General features: G+C 37.4%; 1 protein-coding gene across 7 annotated transcripts in view; it reads left to right on the top strand.

Annotated features, from left to right (window-relative positions):
* CEP70 (centrosomal protein 70) overlaps positions 1–8,188 on the top strand; it is a 79,692-nt gene extending 71,504 nt beyond the window's left edge. For 6 of the 7 annotated variants that reach the window (XM_060638767.3, XM_060638768.3, XM_060638773.3 and 3 more), the window contains 5 exons: positions 1,955–2,101; positions 2,277–2,445; positions 2,619–2,733; positions 4,470–4,549; positions 7,468–8,188. In XM_060638767.3, coding sequence (XP_060494750.1) covers positions 1,955–2,101; positions 2,277–2,445; positions 2,619–2,733; positions 4,470–4,549; positions 7,468–7,529 — 573 coding nt within the window. In that variant the 3' untranslated portion in view covers positions 7,530–8,188. The remainder of the gene's footprint in view (positions 1–1,954; positions 2,102–2,276; positions 2,446–2,618; positions 2,734–4,469; positions 4,550–7,467) is intronic. The other variant, XM_060638775.3, reaches the window with a different exon arrangement.
* The last annotated feature ends 11,055 nt before the right edge of the window (positions 8,189–19,243 follow it).

A 19,243-nucleotide genomic window follows, 5' to 3' on the forward strand; every position in this document is an offset into this window, starting at 1 on the left:
CTTGGGATTCTTCCTCACTCTCTCTCTGCCCCTCCCCTACCTGCGTGTGCTCTCCCTGTTTCACAAAATAAATAAATTAAAAACAATAGATTGGAGATCATCAATATATCATGTTTTGTGTAAGCCCTATATTTACCTGGAGAAAGCAATATAACAGACTTTTTCTAAAATGGTAATGATATTTTAAAAAGATACTGATTGGGGCGCCTGGGTGGCTCAGTCAGTTAAGCATCTGACTTCGGCTCAGGTCATGATCTCATGGTCCGTGAGTTTGAGCCTGGCATCAGGCTCTGTGCTGACAGCTGAGAGCCTGGAGCCTGCTTTCGAGTCTCTGTCTCCCTCTCTCTCTATACCTCCCCCACTTGTGCTGTTTTTCTTTCTCTCTCAAAAATAAACATTAAAAATAAAAAAGGTACTGATGATGGTTTGATTTTATATATATATATGTATATATATATGTATATGTATGTATATATATGTATATATGTATGTATATATATATAAAATATAAATACACACAATTCTTGGTTATATATATATATGTGTGTGTGTATATATATATATATATAAAACTTTTTTTTTTTTTTAACATTTATTTTTGAGACAGAGAGAGACACAGCATGAACGGGGGAGGGGCAGAGAGAGAGGGAAACACAGAATCGGAAGCAGGCTCCAGGCTCCGAGCCATCAGCCCAGAGCCCGACGCGGGGCTCGAACTCGCGGACCGCAAGATTGTGACCTGAGCCGAAGTCGGACGCTTAACCGACTGAGCCACCCAGGCGCCCCTATATATAACTTTTTTAATGTTTATTTTTGAAAGAGCAAGTGTGAGTGTGATTTGGGGAGGGGCAGAGGGGGGGGGGGGGGGAGAGAGAATCCCAAGCAGGTTCCACGCTGTCAGCCCAGAGCCCAACACTCAGGACTCAATCCTATGAATCATGAGATCATGACCTCAGCCGAAATCAAGAGTTGGATGGTTAACCGATTGAGCCACTCAGGAGCCCAATTGTTTTATATATATATACGTATGTGTGTGTGTGTATATATATATGTATATATGTATATATATATACGTATGTATATATATATATACATACGTATATATATATATACACACACATACACACACACATACCTGCCTGGATAATTTTACAGTAAAACTTTGGTTTGTGAGCATAATTCATCCCAGAAACATGCTTGTAATCCAAAGTACTTGTATATCAAAGCAAATTTCCCCATAAGGAATCATGGAAACTCAGAACATTCATTCCACAATCCAGAAATATTCATGTAAAAATGATTACAATACTGTAATCTAATACAAAGTAATAAAGAAAAATAAATTAACCTGCACTTACCTTTGAAAACCTTTGTGGCTGGTGTGAGAGAGACAAAAGAGAGGAGGGTTATACCACTATCACTAACGGAATCACTGCTGTCTGTTGGCTCAAATGGAATCTTTCTCGTTTTGGTCAACTTTAACAAGGAACCTATTCAGTGACCTAGCATTGAAGCAATGCCTTCCTAAGCTTACTCTTGTATGGAAAAGCAAAGGACTGTCCATAGGTGCTTTGAAGTGACGAAACATACACTAGTGCTGGTTGAGGGCACCTTCCAAAGTTCTGAAAAATCACTGATTTTTGCCAAACACCATGGCCTGAGACCAAGCATCCGAGCATGGGAGACTGATCACCCACAATCCCTCAGTGAGAGGGAGAGAGAGAGAGAGAGACCATTGGTTCAGTTGTGATGATGTGACGTTTGGCGTCACGTACTACTTGTACTGCAAGACATCACTAGCTTATCAACTTAAAATTTATTAGAAATGTTTGCTCGTCTTGCAGGACACTTGCAGAACAAGTTACTTGGAATCCAAGTTTTTACTGTATTTTATTATCATCATGGAAACTTTTTAAAAAATCAATAATACCATGTTGTTTCTTTTGTTATAAAGGATTTGTATAAGTCCTTGAAAATACTGTCTGCAGAACTGGTGCCTTGGCATAATTTAAAAAAGCAGGATGAAAATGAAGGTATCAGAGTTGAAGATCTGTTATTTATAGTAGATACCATGTTAGAAGAAGTTGAAAATAAGGAAAAGGTAATGCTTAATACTTCTGTAAATTTTCACATTTTAATGTAATCTTATCTTAAAAACGGATACTGATACAGATATTGATATTCTACTAGAATTCTATGTCTCTTTTTAAAGTTTTTATTAAAGCCTTGGGATTATTTTAAGACGTGGACCATCTTTCTCTTTCTCTTTTGGACAGGACAGCAATATACCAAACTTAAAAACTTTGCAAGCTATTGTTTCTCACTTCCAAAAATTATTTGATGTGCCTTCTTTAAATGGAGTCTATCCTCGAATGAATGAAGTTTATACTAGGCTTGGAGAAATGAACAATGCTGTGAGAAACCTCCAAGAACTCTTAGAATTAGGTGATGACTCTTTGCCCTGTCTGGCCCCCATTTACGAATTATTCCTGATAAATCAAGTAAAAGTAGGTTAAAATTTTTTAAGTAAAAAATTGAGGGTAATGGAAGCATAAAGTATTTGATTTAATGATTTTGAAAATTCAGTTTTAAAATACCCTTTTATTTTTTTCTTACAGATAGTTCAACTTCATTGTGTGTGTTGGTGAGCACAGTTGGAAAATTGTGTAGGCTGATTAATGAGAATATGAATGAGCAGGTTATGCAGGTATTAGGACCTGAAGATCTCCAAAGGTATTTATTTTAAAAAGTTTGCAAAATATTATCCAAAATGCTTGGAGTGATGAAATTGAAGACTTTCAAAACTTTATAAGTTATTTACCTTTCCTGTTTGGGATAGCATCTTTTAAATAATTTGACAGTCTAAAATATCTCACACCTTATAGATAGATGGAGAGAATGCCAACCATTTTCAAGGTAAAAATAGATTGTAGGGCCTCTAAGTTTATATAGGGTGGGTCAGGACTCCAGCATTATTGCTCTAAGCCTGTTCCCAGGGGAAATTATATATGGAGAAATTCAGACCTTATTAGCAACATCATGTAAGTGTTCAGAATATATAAACCAGTCCTATTTTTAATATACCACCATAGACCACTTAATAATCACTAACAGTGTATTATTTGATTAAAAGATAAATGTTAAGGATTTTTTTTAAAGCTAGTCATCTCTAAAATAAGATCTGATTTTTTTTTTTAAATATTGAAACATTCTAGCTATACTTCAAGCAACTCTTCCCACCCCCTCCCCCCAATTTGGTACTGTAACATATGGGAAGAGGAACACATACATAAACCACCTATTCCATATATTATGTAAGTTTTCCAAGAAAAATCCTTACCTAATCTGACACTTGAGTTTTCTGATACTTGATGCTTTTTTTTTTTAATTTTTTTTTAACTTTTATTTATTTTTAAGAGCGAGAGAGGGGCACCTGCGTGGCTCAGTCGGTTAAGCACCTGACTTTGGCTCAGGTCATGGTCTTAAGACTTGTGGGTTTGAGCACTGCATCAGGCTCTGTGCTGACAGCTCAGAGCCTGGAGCCTGCTTCCCATTCTGTCTGTCTCTTTCTCTGCCCCTCCCTGGCTCTCACTCTGTCTCTCTCTCTCTCTGTCTTTCTCTCTCTCTCTCTCTCAAAAATAAACAGTAAAAAAAATGTTTTCGAGAGAGAGGGAGAGAGAGATGGGAGGAGAGCATGAGTGGGGTAGGGGCAGAAAGAGGGAGACCGAGGATCAGAAGCAGGTTCCATGCTCTGAGCGCAAAGCCCAATGCTGGGATTAAACTCAGGAATGTGAGATCAAGACCTGAGCTGAAATCAAGAGTTGGCCACTGCTCAACCGACTGAACCACCCAGGTACCTCAAAACAAGTGGTTTTTTTTGTTTGTTTTTATTTTTTGAGAGAGAGGGCACAAGTGAGTGAGGGGGTGTGGAGAGAGAAGCAGGGCTCCAGCTCACCTGATATGGGACTCAATCTCAGGAACCATGAAATCATGACTTGAGCTGAAGTCAGAGGCTTAACAACTGAGCCACTCAGGCGTCCCTGATACTTGCTGCTTTTAAAAGGAGCATAGCTCTCATTATTGGTCTTTTTTCCCTTCCCATATTTATACTGTCTACTGATACTTATTCTTAATGTTTAATAGAATACTGGATATAAAAACCAATTTTTAGAAAACGTTAAAAAGCAAGGTCTCTTAAAAATCCTTGAGCTAAATGGAAAGTTTTCCACATCAGGAGTGTTACATAAATTTAACTTTGGAACACGTGTTTACACTGATAATAGATACTTCTCTACAAAAGTAGTAAAAGATCAACACAGAGCTCAAAAATCAAGGATTGCAGTAAATTATTATTACATTTATATTTAAATTAGCAGGAAATTTCCTAACATTGTGAAAATGTTTTATTTTCAATCAAATGCAAACCTTAAGTTGGAAATTCAGTGTAAACTGTGCATTTTTTTTAAAAGCATTATCAACAAATTGGAAGAACATGAGGAATTTTTCCCAGCATTTCAGGCATTTACTAATGATCTACTTGAAATCTTAGGTAAGATCTTTGTTGGTGGTGGTTAAATTTTGAGTCTTAAGATATTATTGGGTTGGAGGGAAGAGTGTTCCTTAGTCACTGTATTAGTGCTTGTACCTAGAAGTGTTTTGTTAGAAAGTGTCTAAAAAGCACTAACAGTTCTGGAAACACACTCCTAACTTGCAGTTAGAGTTGGTTAGGGTTGGTCTACAGAACAGAGAAGGTACATATCCTTTAAGGAGCTGGGGATTGCCTTTGTTTTGAAATCTTAAAAGGAGAAATGGCATTACTCTGGCTGGGCCCAGTTTAACCCTAACTCTGTCATGGCTTAATGAGAAGAAATCGTGGTAGAATTTATGATCTTGGAAGATGTTTTGTGTTGTTTTTTTTTCTTCCTTCTTTTTTTTTTTTTAAGATAGAACTTACTGTGTTTTTTTAAATACACAAATTAAATTTCCTTCTCAGGTGATAAGTAATGTAAAGTAAACATCTGTATAAAGAAAGACACATTTATAAACCTATATATAGTAGGGAAGATATATATTTGCATTTTTGTTCATATTGAGAGTTTTGTTAGTTTTATCTCTTGAAGGGAAAAAATGTAACTTATTTAGGAATTTTAGGCAAAACAGAGACCCAAGTCTCTTATCTTATAAAATTTTTTTTTTCATGTTTATTCATTTTTGAGAGAGAGAGAGTGCAAGTAAGGGTAGGGCAGAGAGAGAAGGAGACACAGGATCTGAAGCAGACTTCAGGCTCTGAGCTGTCAGCACAGAGCCTGACAAAGGGTCGAACTCATGAACTGAGAGATCATGACCTGAACCAAAGTCAGATGCTTAACTGACTGAGCCATCCAGGTGCCTCTAAGTCTCTTAAGTGTGATTATATATGGTTATAAAAGTAATTTATCTTACTATTAACATTTTTAAAGTTTAAAGTGATTTATTCAGTGATTAATTTTTTTTTATATAGCTCATTTGAAAGATTTTTTTTTTTTCTTTTTTTTAAAGAATGCCTCCTTGACCATAGGAAATTGAATTAGAAGAGGAGGGGGCACCTGGCTGGCTCAGGTGGTAGAGGCTGTGACTCTTGATCTTAAGGTTGTGAGTTCAAGCCCCACATTGGGCATAGAGCCGACATTTAATAAATTTCTTAAATTAGAAGAGAAAATGAGGTTTAGTAGAAGATAAGGGAATGAGTAAATTAAAATTTGGTAAGAAGATGAATAAATGAAAGAAACATCTGACTGGAATATCTAGCCTAGTAAACGTAAAAGTTTTGTGGCCTATTTTATGTAGACTGTGGAAGCAAGGGAGACAGTGACTGAATGTGTTTTAGGCATAGAAATGTGTTGCCTCGTATTCCAAACAGCTTTGTTTCATAGAATAATATTTTTCTTGCTTTGTGGTAGCAGTTAAACAGTGAGGTTCTCATCATTAATAAACATTTCAGTTGGTGTACAGGTAACACTTATTTCAGAATCCTTCTATAGAAACTTCCTCTTAGATACGATACTCAGCATGGTTCATGTGGCATCATTTACTTCAATAAGCCATATCTCTCTGCAGATGAACTCTGTATTTTTGTCACAGTTGAAACTCTGGAGTTACATATGACACTTAACATTGGGAAAGTTAAAATTGTTTGGCAAACATAACTATTTTTATCATTACTAGATGTCATTTTAAGCATTTAGAACTATGGAATGTTGTACTGAATACCAGATATGGAGAAGGACTTTGTTTTCTTACATAAGTGGTATGATTAGCTGAGAATATTCTCATACCAGCCAAGATCCTTCTCTGTGGGATTTATTTATAAGGCAGATTTCTCATGTAGTGAAAAAACAAGTGTGATTTCAGAATGGGGTTCAGGAAATAACTTGATCTTGTATCTTATCGTGATATGAAGTATGAATCAAATAATCTTTGTAGATCTGCATATATATTTTTTCTTATATCCTGATGCTTTGTAAGTGTATCTAGACAAGTATTCTGAGTGAAGTCAGGAGCTTAAGTAGCATAGGCTATAAATTTAGGCTAAAGGAAAAACAACCAAAATTCAGCTAAACATGGAAGAAGAGAGGTGGAATCTAAGGAAGCATTTTTACATAAAAGAAAATGAATTTATAAACAGTGGCCTAGCAGAATAATGTAGAAAAAAGTGGTCAGAATCTAGAGAACCTCCCACTGGGGCTTTTGGGGCTGGAGTCTAGATAATGAGAGAAAAGGACCTTGCTTCTCCAGTGACCAAGAGCTTTCAGACTGAATTCTAACAGGCTGGTTGGAAGCAGACAGTCTTAGAAAGAGAAACCAAATTCACAAAGAATCTGGCAGAGAAGAACCTGAGCTAGTTTATCTGGTAAGGTGGACCAGGCTAAGCTCTGCAGTACATTGCATCTGAGATTTGTACTTTGAGAAGCCTCACACTTTTTATTAGGTAGATATGTTGTTTCATCTAAAAGGTAGACCTCAGAATGATCTTACTAATGAGAAATTTGTCCAGTAGAATTAAGGAGAGGACTATGTTCCATGAGAAGAAATCATTAAGTCCTCAGATGGGTACCCAGAAGAGAGACAGCTTCTACGCAGGATTTCACCATGTAGGCTCACCCATGTAATTATATAGATTTAAAGAGGCAATGACATATCGCAAATGTGGCCAGTATGATCTCTTAATAAGAGGACACTGCTAATGAGATTAATATCAGAGTCAGAGGATACTTGTAGGTATATGGTAGCTTTTACAAACAGATGCCCTGTAAAGCATCTTTGTTTCAATCAGTGATACTCTTATCACCACTATTGGGTAAAAATTTCATGTGCATCAAAGTGCTAGTGTTGCCTTTGCATTTGAGGTTTTCCTTTCCAGAGAGATTGTCATTTCATCTGAGCCTATCACTAGATAAAGCTATTCTTATTCTTGTTTTTCTGTTACAGAAATTGATGACTTGGATGCCATTGTACCTGCAGTAAAGAAATTAAAAATACTTTCATACTGAAAACAAATCAAATTATTTTTACTGTGTAAATTGCATTCTTAACATTCTGAGTATTTTGTAGGATCGTGCTTTAAGACAAGGGTTAAAAATGTATTTACTCTCAGAATTCATCCCCTTCTTAATATTGGGTCTTCCCATCTATATTTTTATTAACTTTGAGATTCTTATAGAGAAAATAGTTGCTAAGCTAAAGTGGTAAATTAACTTTAAATCCTTTAATCTTAAGCAATTCTTGAGTGCTTTATAAGATTGTTTTAAAATGTAGTATGTAAGTAAAAGAAAAACTCAGGGAGACAGGTTGCAAACAATAGAAAGATTGCATTTAAATTGAGGGTTTAGTGACCTTTTTTATTCTTGGAATAAGGATTGCCAATGGCTGTCTTGAATTCAGCCAATAGGAACCTACTGCTTTCCTGGCAAGGAAATTGCACATTCTACTGAGATATCCTTCATGGCACTTGACCTTTCAAAGCTGGAGGAAGAAAAGGAAGAAGGAAAAAATGTTTTATCTTTGGGTTAAGTTAGGAAATGAATTATGAGGTAATAGGAGTAGATAATAGTCTCTCATTGAAAAAAGTGTCTTTTTTGCAATCTTGATGTAATGTACTTTTTATAAGGACATGAAATCTTAAATAAAGTTCTTGTGAAGAATTTCCAAATGTAAGTGTCCTCAGTGACTTATTTGCATTATTCACATAGAATGAGTCATATTCTCTTACAAGGCTGATCCTTGCTGCATTTTATTTTACATAAGAATGCTTTTATTGCTGCTTCTACTTATTCTCTGTTCTCAATATTCAGTCTGAGTTTCTTAAGGGACCAGTGTTACTACCCCCTCCCCCCCGCCCCCGCCAATCCCTTGCCACTCTGTTATAAGTAGCAGGCCTAGGTTCTTTCTAGACTTAAAATTCTTTGTTTTGTTAGGCTGCAGTTACATTTCTAAAATTTTTTTTTAATGTTTATTTTTGAAGGAGAGAGAGGGACAGAGTGTGAGTTGGGGAGGGGCAGAAAGAGAGACGCACACACAGAATCTGAAGCAGGCTCCAGGCTCTGAGCTGTCAGCACAGAGCCCGATGCGGGGCTCAAACTCACAGTGAGATCGTGACCTGAGCTGAAGTCAGATGCTCAACCAACTGAGCCACCCAGGCACCCCTGCAGTTACATTTCCAAACACGAGCCCACAGTCTGTGAAAGGACCTGTGTCTTTTGAGAGTTGGGTAGAAAAAGTAATTGGATATTTAATTATGTAAATACTCTGAGCTGATTAGATTACTCTAAGAAATTGCTGTGAGGCAGCTAGAAAATCTAACGTTATTTGAAATGAAAAAATATAATTTAAAAAGTATGTGAATTTAAATTTTGTTAGCTAGTTTAAGAATCTCTGGTTAACTCTTAGTTTAAAACAGGTTTCAAACGTTTCCTCAGAGGCCTCAAGAGTTTTTTGGAGGATCACTGAATGGGACAGTGCCACTAGTAAGAACTTTAGGCCCCCTCTGTTGGATCTACTTTTATCCAGTTTTAATTATTTAAAATATAAGTAAAGTACTGAAATTAGTGTTTGGCCCCTTTTTAACTTTTTAATTATGGAATAATTGATTAGTAGGTTGAACATATTTAAAGTATACAATTTGATAAGTTTTGATACACCTATACCTGTGAAACCATCACCACAATCAAAATAATAAACATACCAATCTCTCTCCAAAGCTTCTCTCTTTGCTCTTGGTAATTTACCCAGCCCCTTGCCACCCCTAAGCAACAACTGATCTGTTCTCTGTCATTATAGACTCGTTTGCATTTTATGGGATTTCATGTAAATGGAATCATAAAATTGATTTTAAAAAGTTGTTCTCTTTTTTTGTCTGGCCTCTTTCACCATAATTATTTTAAGATTTTTGCATGGTGCATTTATTAACAGTTCATTCCTTTCTATTGCTGTGTAGTATTCCATTGTATGAATATACCACAATTTGTTTATCCATTCACCTAGTGATGGAGATTTTAGTTATTTTCCAGTTTTTGACTACTACAAATAAAACTGCTATAAACATTCATGTTCAGACTGTTATGTGGACATACCTGGTATCCAGTGTCTTGAAAATTGTTGTTTCGTGTATTTTGTCTGTTCTTTGTTTTGTTTTGGTTCTGGTTGGTACAGGTGGAAGGGTAAATTTGGTTTCTGTTACTCCATCCTGGTTAAAAGTGGAAGTTTAGAAGTATTAAGTCTGAAAATGTGTAAGGTTCTTAGGTTGTCTTTTTATTATTTTTTTTAAATTATTTTTTTCTAATTTTACTGCATTGTAGTCAGAACATGTTTTGTTTTTTGGTATCAGGTCTTTGGAAATTGTTGTTTCTTTGTCACTTTTTATGTGATGAAATTTATACATATTCCACAAGTTGTTTTAAAAAAAAGCCTGATCTCTATTTGATATATATGGCTATTATACTTTTTTTAATATATATAATTTATTGTCAAGTTGGCTAACATAGGGTGTATACAGTGTGCTCTTGGTTTTGGGGGTAGATTCCCATGATTCATAGCTTACATACAACATCCAGTGCTCATCCCAACAGGTGCCCTCCTCAATGCCCATCACCCATTTTCCCCTCTCCCCTGCCCCCATCAACCCTCTGTTTGTTCTCTGTATTTAATTTTATTAAGTTCAATAATTAATTTAATATAATTTATTGTCAAATTGGCTAACATACAGTGTGTACAGGATGCTCTTGGTTTTGGGGGTAGATTCCCGTGATTCATCGCTTACATACAACACCTAGTGCTCATCCCAACAAGTGCCCTCCTCAATGGCCGTCACCCATTTTCCCCTCTCCCCTGGCCCCCCATCAACCCTCAGTTTGTTCTCTGTATTTAGGAGTCTCTTATGGTTTGCCTCCCTCCCTCTCTGTAACTATATATTTTTTCCCTTCCCTTCCCCCATGGTCTTCTATTTAGTTTCTCAAGATCCACATATGAGTGAAAACATGATACCTGTCTTTCTCTGACTTATGTCACTTAACATGATACCCTCCAGTTCCATCCACATTGCTGCGAATGGCAGGATTTCATTCTTTGTCGTTGCCAAGTAGTATTCCATTGTATATATAAACCACATCTTCTTTATCCATTCATTAGTTGATGGACATTTTGGCTCTTTCCATAATTTGGCTATTGTTGAAAGTGCTGCTATAAACATTGGGGTACATCTGTCCCTATGAATCATCATTCCTGTGTCCTTTGGATAAATCCCTAGGCGTGCTATTGCAGGGTTGTAGGGTAGTTTAATTTTTAATTTTTTGAGGAAACTCCACATTGTTTTCCAGAGCAACTGTACCAGTTTGCATTCCCCACACAGTGCAAGAGGGTTCCCGTTTCTCCACATCCTCGCCAGCATCTATTGTTTCCTGAGTTGTTAATTTTAGCTACTCTGACCAGTGTGAGGTGGTATCTCAGTGTGGTTTTGATTTGTATTGCCCTAATGATGAATGACATTGAGCATCATTTCATGTGTCTGTTGGCCATCTGGATGTCTTTGGAAAGTGTCTATTCATGTCTTCTGCCCATTTCTTCACTGGATTATTTGTTTTTCGAGTGTTGAGTTCAGTAAGTTGTTTATAGATTTTTGATACTAACCCTTTGTCCGATATGTCATTTGCAAATATCTTTTCCCATTGCGTGGGTTGCCTTTTAGTTTTGTTGATTGTTTCCTTTGCAGTGCAGAAGCTTTTTATCTTCATGAGGTCCCAATATTGATTCATTTTTGCTTTTAATTCCCTTGCTTTTGGAGACATGTTGAGCAAGAAATTGCTGTGGCTGAGGTCAAAGAGGCTATTACCTGTTTTCTCCTCTAGGGTTTTGATGGTTTCCTGTCTCACATTCAGGTCTTTCATCCATTTTGAGTTTATTTTTGTGTATGGTGTAAGAAAGTGGTCTAGGTTCATTCTTGTGCATGTTGCTGTCCAGTTCTCCCAGCACCATTTGCTAAAGAGACTGTCTTTTTTCCATTGGATACTCTTTCTTGCTTTGTCAAAGATTAGTTGGCCATACATTTGTGAGTCCAATTCTGGGTTTTCTGTTCAATTCCATTGATCTATGTGTCTGTTTTTGTGCCAGTACCATACTGTCTTGATGATTACAGCTTTGTAGTAGAAGCTAAAGTCCTGAGTTGTGATGCCTCCTGCTTTGGTTTTCTTTTTCAACATTACTTTGGCTATTCAGGGTATTTTGTGGTTCCGCAAATTTTAGGATTGCTTGTTCTAGCTTCGAGAAGAATGCTGGTGCAATTTTGATTGGGATTGCATTGAATGTGTAGATTGCTTTGGGTAGTATTGACATTTTAACAATGCTTATTCTTCCAACCCATGAGCACAGAATGTTTTTCCATTTCTTTGTGTCTTCTTCAGTTTCCTTCATAAATTTTCTATACTTTTCAGCATACAAATCTTTGACATCTTTGGCTAGGTTTATTCCTAGGTATTTTATGGTTCTTTGTGCAATTGTAAATGGGATCGATTTCTTGATTTCTTTTTCTTTTGCTTCATTGTTGGTGTATAAGAAAGGCAACTGATTTCTGTACATGATTTTATATCAATGTACATTGATTTTATGTATTTGAATTTGATTTTTCTGTACATTGATCTTATGTATTTGACTTTGATTTTATGTATGTGACTGCTGAATTCATGTATCAGTTCTAGCAAGTTTTTGGTGGAGTCATTCAGGTTTTCCATGTAGAGTATCATGTCATCTGTGAAAGTGAAAGTTTGACTTCATCTTTGCCAATTTGGATACCTTTTATTTCATTTTTCTGTCTGATTGCTGATGCTAGAACTTCCAACACTATGTTAAAAAGCGGTGAGAGTGGACATCCCTGTTGTATTCCTCATCACAGGGGGAAAGCTCTTAGTTTTTCCTCATTGAGGATGATATTAGCTGTGGGCTTTTAATATATGGCTTTTATGATTTTAAGGTATGTTCCCTCTATCCAGATTTTCTTGAGGGTTTTTATTAAAAAAGGATGCTGTATTTTGTCAAATGCTTTTTCTGCATCTATTGACAGGATCATGTGGTTTGTATCCTTTCTTTTATTGTGATGTATCACATGGATTGATTTGCAGATATTGAACCAGCCCTGCAGCCCAGAATGAATCCCACTTGATCATGGTGAATAATTCTTTTAATATACTGTTGAATTTGATTTGTTAGTATCCTGTTGAGAATTTTTACATCCATGTGCATCAGGGATATTCGCCTGTAATTCTTTTTTGTGGGGTCTCTGTCTGGTTTGAGAGCCAAGGTAATGCTAGCTTCATAGAATGAGTCCAGAAGCTTTCCTTCCATTTCTATTTTTTACAACAGTTTGAGAAGGATAGGTATTAACTCTGCTTTAAATGTCTGGTAGAATACCCCTGGGAAGCCATCTGGCCCAGGACTCTTACTTGTTGGGAGATTTTTTTTTTTTAATGTTTATTTATTTTTGAGAGAGACAGAGCATGAGCAGGGGAGGGGCAGAGAGAGGAGGAGACACAGAGTCCGAAGCAGGCTCCAGGCTCTGAGCTGTTAGCACAGAGCCCAACATGGGGCTGGAACTCAATATGAGATCTGTGACCTGAGCTGAAGTGAGAAGCTTAACTGAGTGAGTCAAGTCCCAAGGCGCCCCTCTTGGGAGAATTTTGATAATTGGTTCAATTTCTTCTCTAGTTATGAGTCTGTTCAATTTTTTTTTATTTCTTCCTGTTTGAGTTTTGGTAGTGTGTGGTTGTCTATGAATTTGTCCATTTCTTCCAGGTTGTCCTGTTTGTTGGCATATAATTTTTTATAGTATTCTCTGATAATTGTTTGTATTTCTGAGGGATTGGTTGGGATGTGCCCAGTTTCATTCATGATTTTATGTATTTGGGCCCTCCTTTTTTCTTTTTGAAAAGTCTGCCTAGGGGGTTATCAATTTGTTTATTTTTCCAAAAAACCAGGTCTTACTTTCATTGATCTGTTCTACTGGGTTTTTTGTTTTGTTTTGTTTTTTTGGATTCTGTATTGTTTATTTCTGCTCTAATCTTTATTATTTCTCTTCTTCTGCTGGCCTTGGGGTTTATTTACTGTTTTGCTTCTAGGTCCTTTAGGTGTGCTGTTAGATTTTCTATTTGGGATTTTTCCTGTTTGAGATAGGCCTGGATTGCAATGTATTTTCCTCTTAGGACTGACTTTGCTGTGTGCCAAAGGGTTTGGACTGTCATGTTTTCATTTTTATTTACTTCCACATATTTTTTAAATTTCTTCTTTAATTGCCTGGTTGACCCATTCATTCTTTAGTCGGATGTTCTTTAACCTCCATGCATTTGGAGGTTTTCCAGACTTTTTCAAGTTTCATAGCATTGTTATCTGAAAGTGTGCATGATATGATCTTAATCCTTTTATATTTATTGAGGGCTGTTTTGTGACCCAGTATGTGATCTGTCTTGGAGAATATTCCATGTGCACTCAAGAAGAATGTGTATTCTGCTGCTTTGGATGAGAAGTTCTGAATATATCTGTCAAGTCCATCTGGTCCAGTATATCATTCACAGCCATTGTTTCTTTACTGATTTTCTGCCTAGATGATCTGTCCATTGTTGTAAGTGGAGTATTAAAGTCCCCTGCAATTACCAATTCTTATCAATAAGATTGCTTATGTTTGTGATTAATTGATTTATATATTTGTGTGCTTCCAAATTAGGTACATAAACATTTATAATTGTTAGCTCTTCTTGATGCATAGATTTTAGTTTAAAATCTAGTTTGTCTGATACAAGTATGTCTACTCCAGCTTTCTTTTGACTTCAGTAGCATGATAGATGGTTCTCCATCCCCTCACTTTCAATCTGAAGGTATCCTCAGGTCTAAAATGGGTCTTTTGTAGCCAGCAAATAGATGTCTTGTTTTTTTAATCCATTCTGATACCCTATGTCTTTTGATTGGAGCATTTAGTCCATTTACATTCAGTGTTACTATTGAAAGATATGGATTTAGGGTCCTTGTGTTGTCTGTAGGTTTCATGCTTGTAGTGATATCCCTGGTGCTTTGTGGTCTTTGCTACATTCCACTTACAGAGTCCCCCTTAGGATCTCTTGTAGGGCCCATTTAGTGGTCATGGTTTTTGTTGTCTGAGAAAACCTTTATCTCTCCTTCTATTCTGAATGACAGCCTTATTGCATAAAGGATTCTTGGCTGCATATTTTTCCTATTCAGCACATTGAATATTTCCTGCCACCCTATTCTGGCCTGCTAAATTTCAGTGGACAGATCTGCTACTACCCTTATGTGTCTACCCTTGTAGGCTAAGGCCCATTTGTCCCTAGCTGCTTTCAGAATTCTCTATTTAACTTTGTATTTTGCCAGTTTCACAATATGTCATGGAGAAGACCTATTCCTGTTATGTCTGAAGGGAGTTCTCTGTGCCTCCTAGATTTGAATGTCTGCTTTCTTCCCTGGATTGGAGAAGTTCACTGTTACAATTTGTTCAAGTAAACCTTCTGCCCCTTTCCTCTCTTCTTCTTCTGGAACTCTTGTGATACGGATATTATTATGTTTCATTGAATCACTTAGCTCTCTAATTCTCACTTATGGTCTAGAATTTTTTTAAAAAAATTTTTTAATGTTTATTTTCGAGAGAGTGAGAGAGAGCAAGGTAGGGACAGAGAGAGATGGAGACACAGAATCCAAAGCAGGCTCCATGCTCTGAGCTGTCAGCACAGAGTCCAATGTGGGCCTCGAACTCACACCATGAGATCATGACCTGAGCTGAAGTTGGGACACCCAACCAACTGAGCCACACAGGCACCCCTAGAATTTTTTTTATCTCTTTTTCTCAGCTTCATGTGTTTCCATAATTTTACCTTCTATTTCACTTATTCTCCCCTCTGCCTCTTGAATTTTCACTGTCACCACATCTAGTTTATTTTGTACCTCATTTATAGCATTTTTTAATTCATCATGACTAGTTTTTAGTTCCTTGATCTCTGCAGCAATAGATTCTCTGCTGTATTGTAAGCTTTTTTTCAAGCCCAGTGATGAATCTTATAGCTATTATTCTAAATTCTTGATCAGATATATTCTTTGTATCTGTTTTGAGCAATTCTTTAGCTGTCATTTCTTCCTGGAATTTCTTCTGTGGAGAATTGCTCCATTTCATCATTTTGGATAGTTTTCTGTCCCTTATGTGTTTTAAAAGCTTATTAGGTGTCCTGCACCTGCAAGCACTACTATATTAAAGGGGGGTCATACACTGTCCAGGGCCTGGCCCTTCAGGAGGTGTTTTTTGGAGTGTGTTACATGCGCTCTGTTGTGACTCTGGTTGCTTTATCTCCCTAGTTATAGGCATGGTTTGGACCTTCCACCAGGTGTGCTTTGATATGTTCATTGAAGTAACCCTGGAAAAAAAAAATTTTTTAAAGGGGGGCATGGTAGTGGAAGAGGCCTGATCCCATACAAAGAGAGAAATGATGGGGTGAGGAAAAAGACAAGAAAATTGGCCAGGCAGAGAAACTATATGGCTTAATCCAGAGAGAAAGAAGAAAGTAAAGAAGATCTAGAACAGGTGTAAAGAGAATAGATTAAATTTTGCCTGCTTAAACAAACCAACGACCAGAATGACCAGACTAGAGGAGGGAAGAAACAAGGAGAAAAGGAAGAAAAAAATACATATATATATGTATGTATGTATGTATGTGTATGTGTGTATATATATATATATATATATATATATATATGTATGTATATTTATTTATATATTTTTTATGTGTGTGTGTGTATATATACATATATGCATATATGTATATATAATAAGAATTGTCCAAGAGTTAAATCAGAAGATGCCAAACTGCCAGTGCCTTGGAACCTGTGGCGGCCCTGGTCTGGAGGAGGGGCTGTCTGGTGTGGTCAGCCTCAATCTTGCTCCAGTAGATACACAGTTACCAGGTGCGAGGGGCGTGGTTTGGTATAGGTGGGTCCCGCCTACATTGTGGCCCCTTGTCCGTTCCCCGAAAGCCCCACCTTATTGGTGATGGGGAGAAAAATGGTGACACCCCAGTCTTTGCTCCCCCGACCAGGTGTCCCAAACCACTTCGTTCAAGTCATCCGCACAGTGCTGCTTGGGCTTGAGAGGGCTGCTCAGCCACGCCCCCACCCCCCTGCTCCTCCCCACCGCACCTCCCTGGCGCTTGTCTGGGATTCAAACCCCCGTGTGTTAAAAGGAACCCAATCCGTGCTCTCCCGTACTGGGGAAATGCTGCTTCACCCTGTCGATAAAGGGTCTCTGGCTGGCAGTGCAGGCAGGGATCTTTGTCCTTGGAACAACTATATACCTTCTTCCCACAGCACTCAGGGGAGAGGATCGCTTTCTCCCACTGTGGACTGCGCCTCTGAACTAGTTATCGAGGCTGGGGCTGGCTCCCCTCCTCCCCAGGTGTGCAAACAGGGCAGCCAGCCCCAGTCTGGAGAAAGTCCCGCAGTTAGAAATTGGATCTTGCTCTGTTTTTTTCCGATCCCCAGTCTGTGCTTTTTCTCTCCCCCAAATACAATCCTACACTTCCAAAGCCTCTCTTCCTCTTCCTTTTGTCTCTCTGCAGAAGGGGATCCCTCCCTTCCATGCCTATGCCACCCATTTTATCTCTCCCAGTTTGCAGTCCCACACCTGTGGCCTACCAGGTTGTCCCCCAGGGCCCTTGGAGAGGTCTCTGTCACTTTGCAGCCCAGAGTCTTGGAATTCCAAGTCCTGTGGCCTCAACACTGCTGTGTTTGAGGGACGAGGGAAGTTTGGGTCCCCCTACTTAATCCTTAAGAGTAAACTCGAGTGTGCTAGCCCCTGAGGTCCAACCTGGGTACAAGGTCAGCTGACTTCAGCTCTCCTGCTCCTGTGTCCATGCCAGTGAAGCAGGAAAACTGAGTAACCCCCCAGCTATTATACTGTTTACATCTACTTCATTTCTATCAATTTTTTTTCACCTGCTTGATTTGTTAGTTTATGGGAGATAGTGAAATTTCTCTGTGGATTTGTCAAAAAAAAAAACTTATATATATATATATATATATATATATATATATATATATATATATATATATATATATAATGTTTTATTTTAGAGAGAGAGTGCACAAGCAGGGAGAGGGGCAGAGGGCCTGGGAGACAGAATCTGAAGCAGCCTTCAGGCTCTGAGCTGTCAGCACAGAGCCCAATACAAGGCTCAAACCCATTGAAATGTGAGATCATGACCTGAGCTGGAGTTGGACACTTACTGACTAACTGATGCCACCCAGGCATCCCTGTTTTGTATATTTCAAGTCTATGTACATGTACTTATAAATTCATGGTTGGTAATATCTTCTCAATATCTCTATTGCTACTCATTCATTTCATTTTGAATACAGTTTTGTCCTTTTTTTAAAAACTTTTTTTAATGTTCATTTATTTTTGAGAGACAGAGCACAAACAGGGAAGAGTGGGAGAGAGAGGGAGACACAGAATCCAAAGCAAGCTCCAGGCTCCGAGCTGTTAGCACAGAGCCTGACAAGGGGCTTGAACTCAAGAACTTCGAGATCATGACCTGAGTGGAAGTCGGATGCTCAACCAACTGAGCCACTCAGGCGCCCCCAGTTTTGTCCTTTTAATTAACAGTTGTTGGGTATTTCTTTTCCTTTTTTTTCATTTATTTACTGATCTTTTTTGTAAAGTAGAACACAATGCTAAAAGTGGTATAAACCATAGTGTCAAGTATAATGAATGATAAAAAATAGAGTATCACCAGCACTCCAAAATGCTCCCCCGCCCCCACGGTATGTCCCTTCTCCCAATGGGTAATCATTAGTCTGACTTATGTTAGCCACTTCCTTGTTTTTTTATAGTTTTGCCATTTTTGTGTGTATGCCTAAACCAGATAGTTGAGTTTTACCTATTTTTAAATTGTATAAAATTGCTGAATCATGTCATATATATTATTTTTAATATTTGTTATTTGCTTCAATATTATTTTTGTACTATTGGTCCATGTTGTTGTCTGTTGGTCCAGTTTATTTATTTTCATTGCTATTTGATATTCCTCTATGAAAATTATACAGTCCATTTTTTGTTCTACTGGAAATTGATATTTGGGTTGTTTATTGTTCTTGTCTATTGTAAATTGGTGCTATGAACATTCTTGTATAGGCATCCTTGTACACTTGTGTACAATATCTAAGAAGTAAAATGGCTGGGCCCTAGGGGAAAACACTTCTGTACACAGCCACAAAGGCTGTGTTCTGTACAATTAGAGGTGATATCATTCCTGTAGGTAATGATGTCAGTGGAGCCTTGAGGGTTGTACATTGTAGCAACTTTGACAGGGAATGCTTACCTTCAACTCTAGAAGAAAATGACAAAATGCCAAAGTATTTTCCACAGCGGTTGTACCAGAGTATACTCCAACCATCAGTGTATGAGAGTTCTCAAATTTCCACATCTTGACCAGTTGTTGGTAAGTCAGATTTTTAATTTTTTGCCATTGTATAGAGTTATTATTGTGGTTGTAATGTTTATTTCTGTGATTACTAATTAAGTTAGGTATTTTTTCCTTTGTTTATTGACCATTTGTATTTCTTTTATAAGTGCTTATATATGTACTTTGTTCATTTTTTCTGTTGGACTACCTGTGTTTTCATATTGATTTGTAAGAGTTACATATTTTGGATATGAGCCACTTGATAGTTA

This window comes from Panthera onca, chromosome C2 (genome assembly GCF_046562875.1).
Source record: "Panthera onca isolate mPanOnc1 chromosome C2, mPanOnc1 haplotype 2, whole genome shotgun sequence".
Taxonomy (NCBI): Eukaryota; Metazoa; Chordata; class Mammalia; order Carnivora; family Felidae; genus Panthera; species Panthera onca.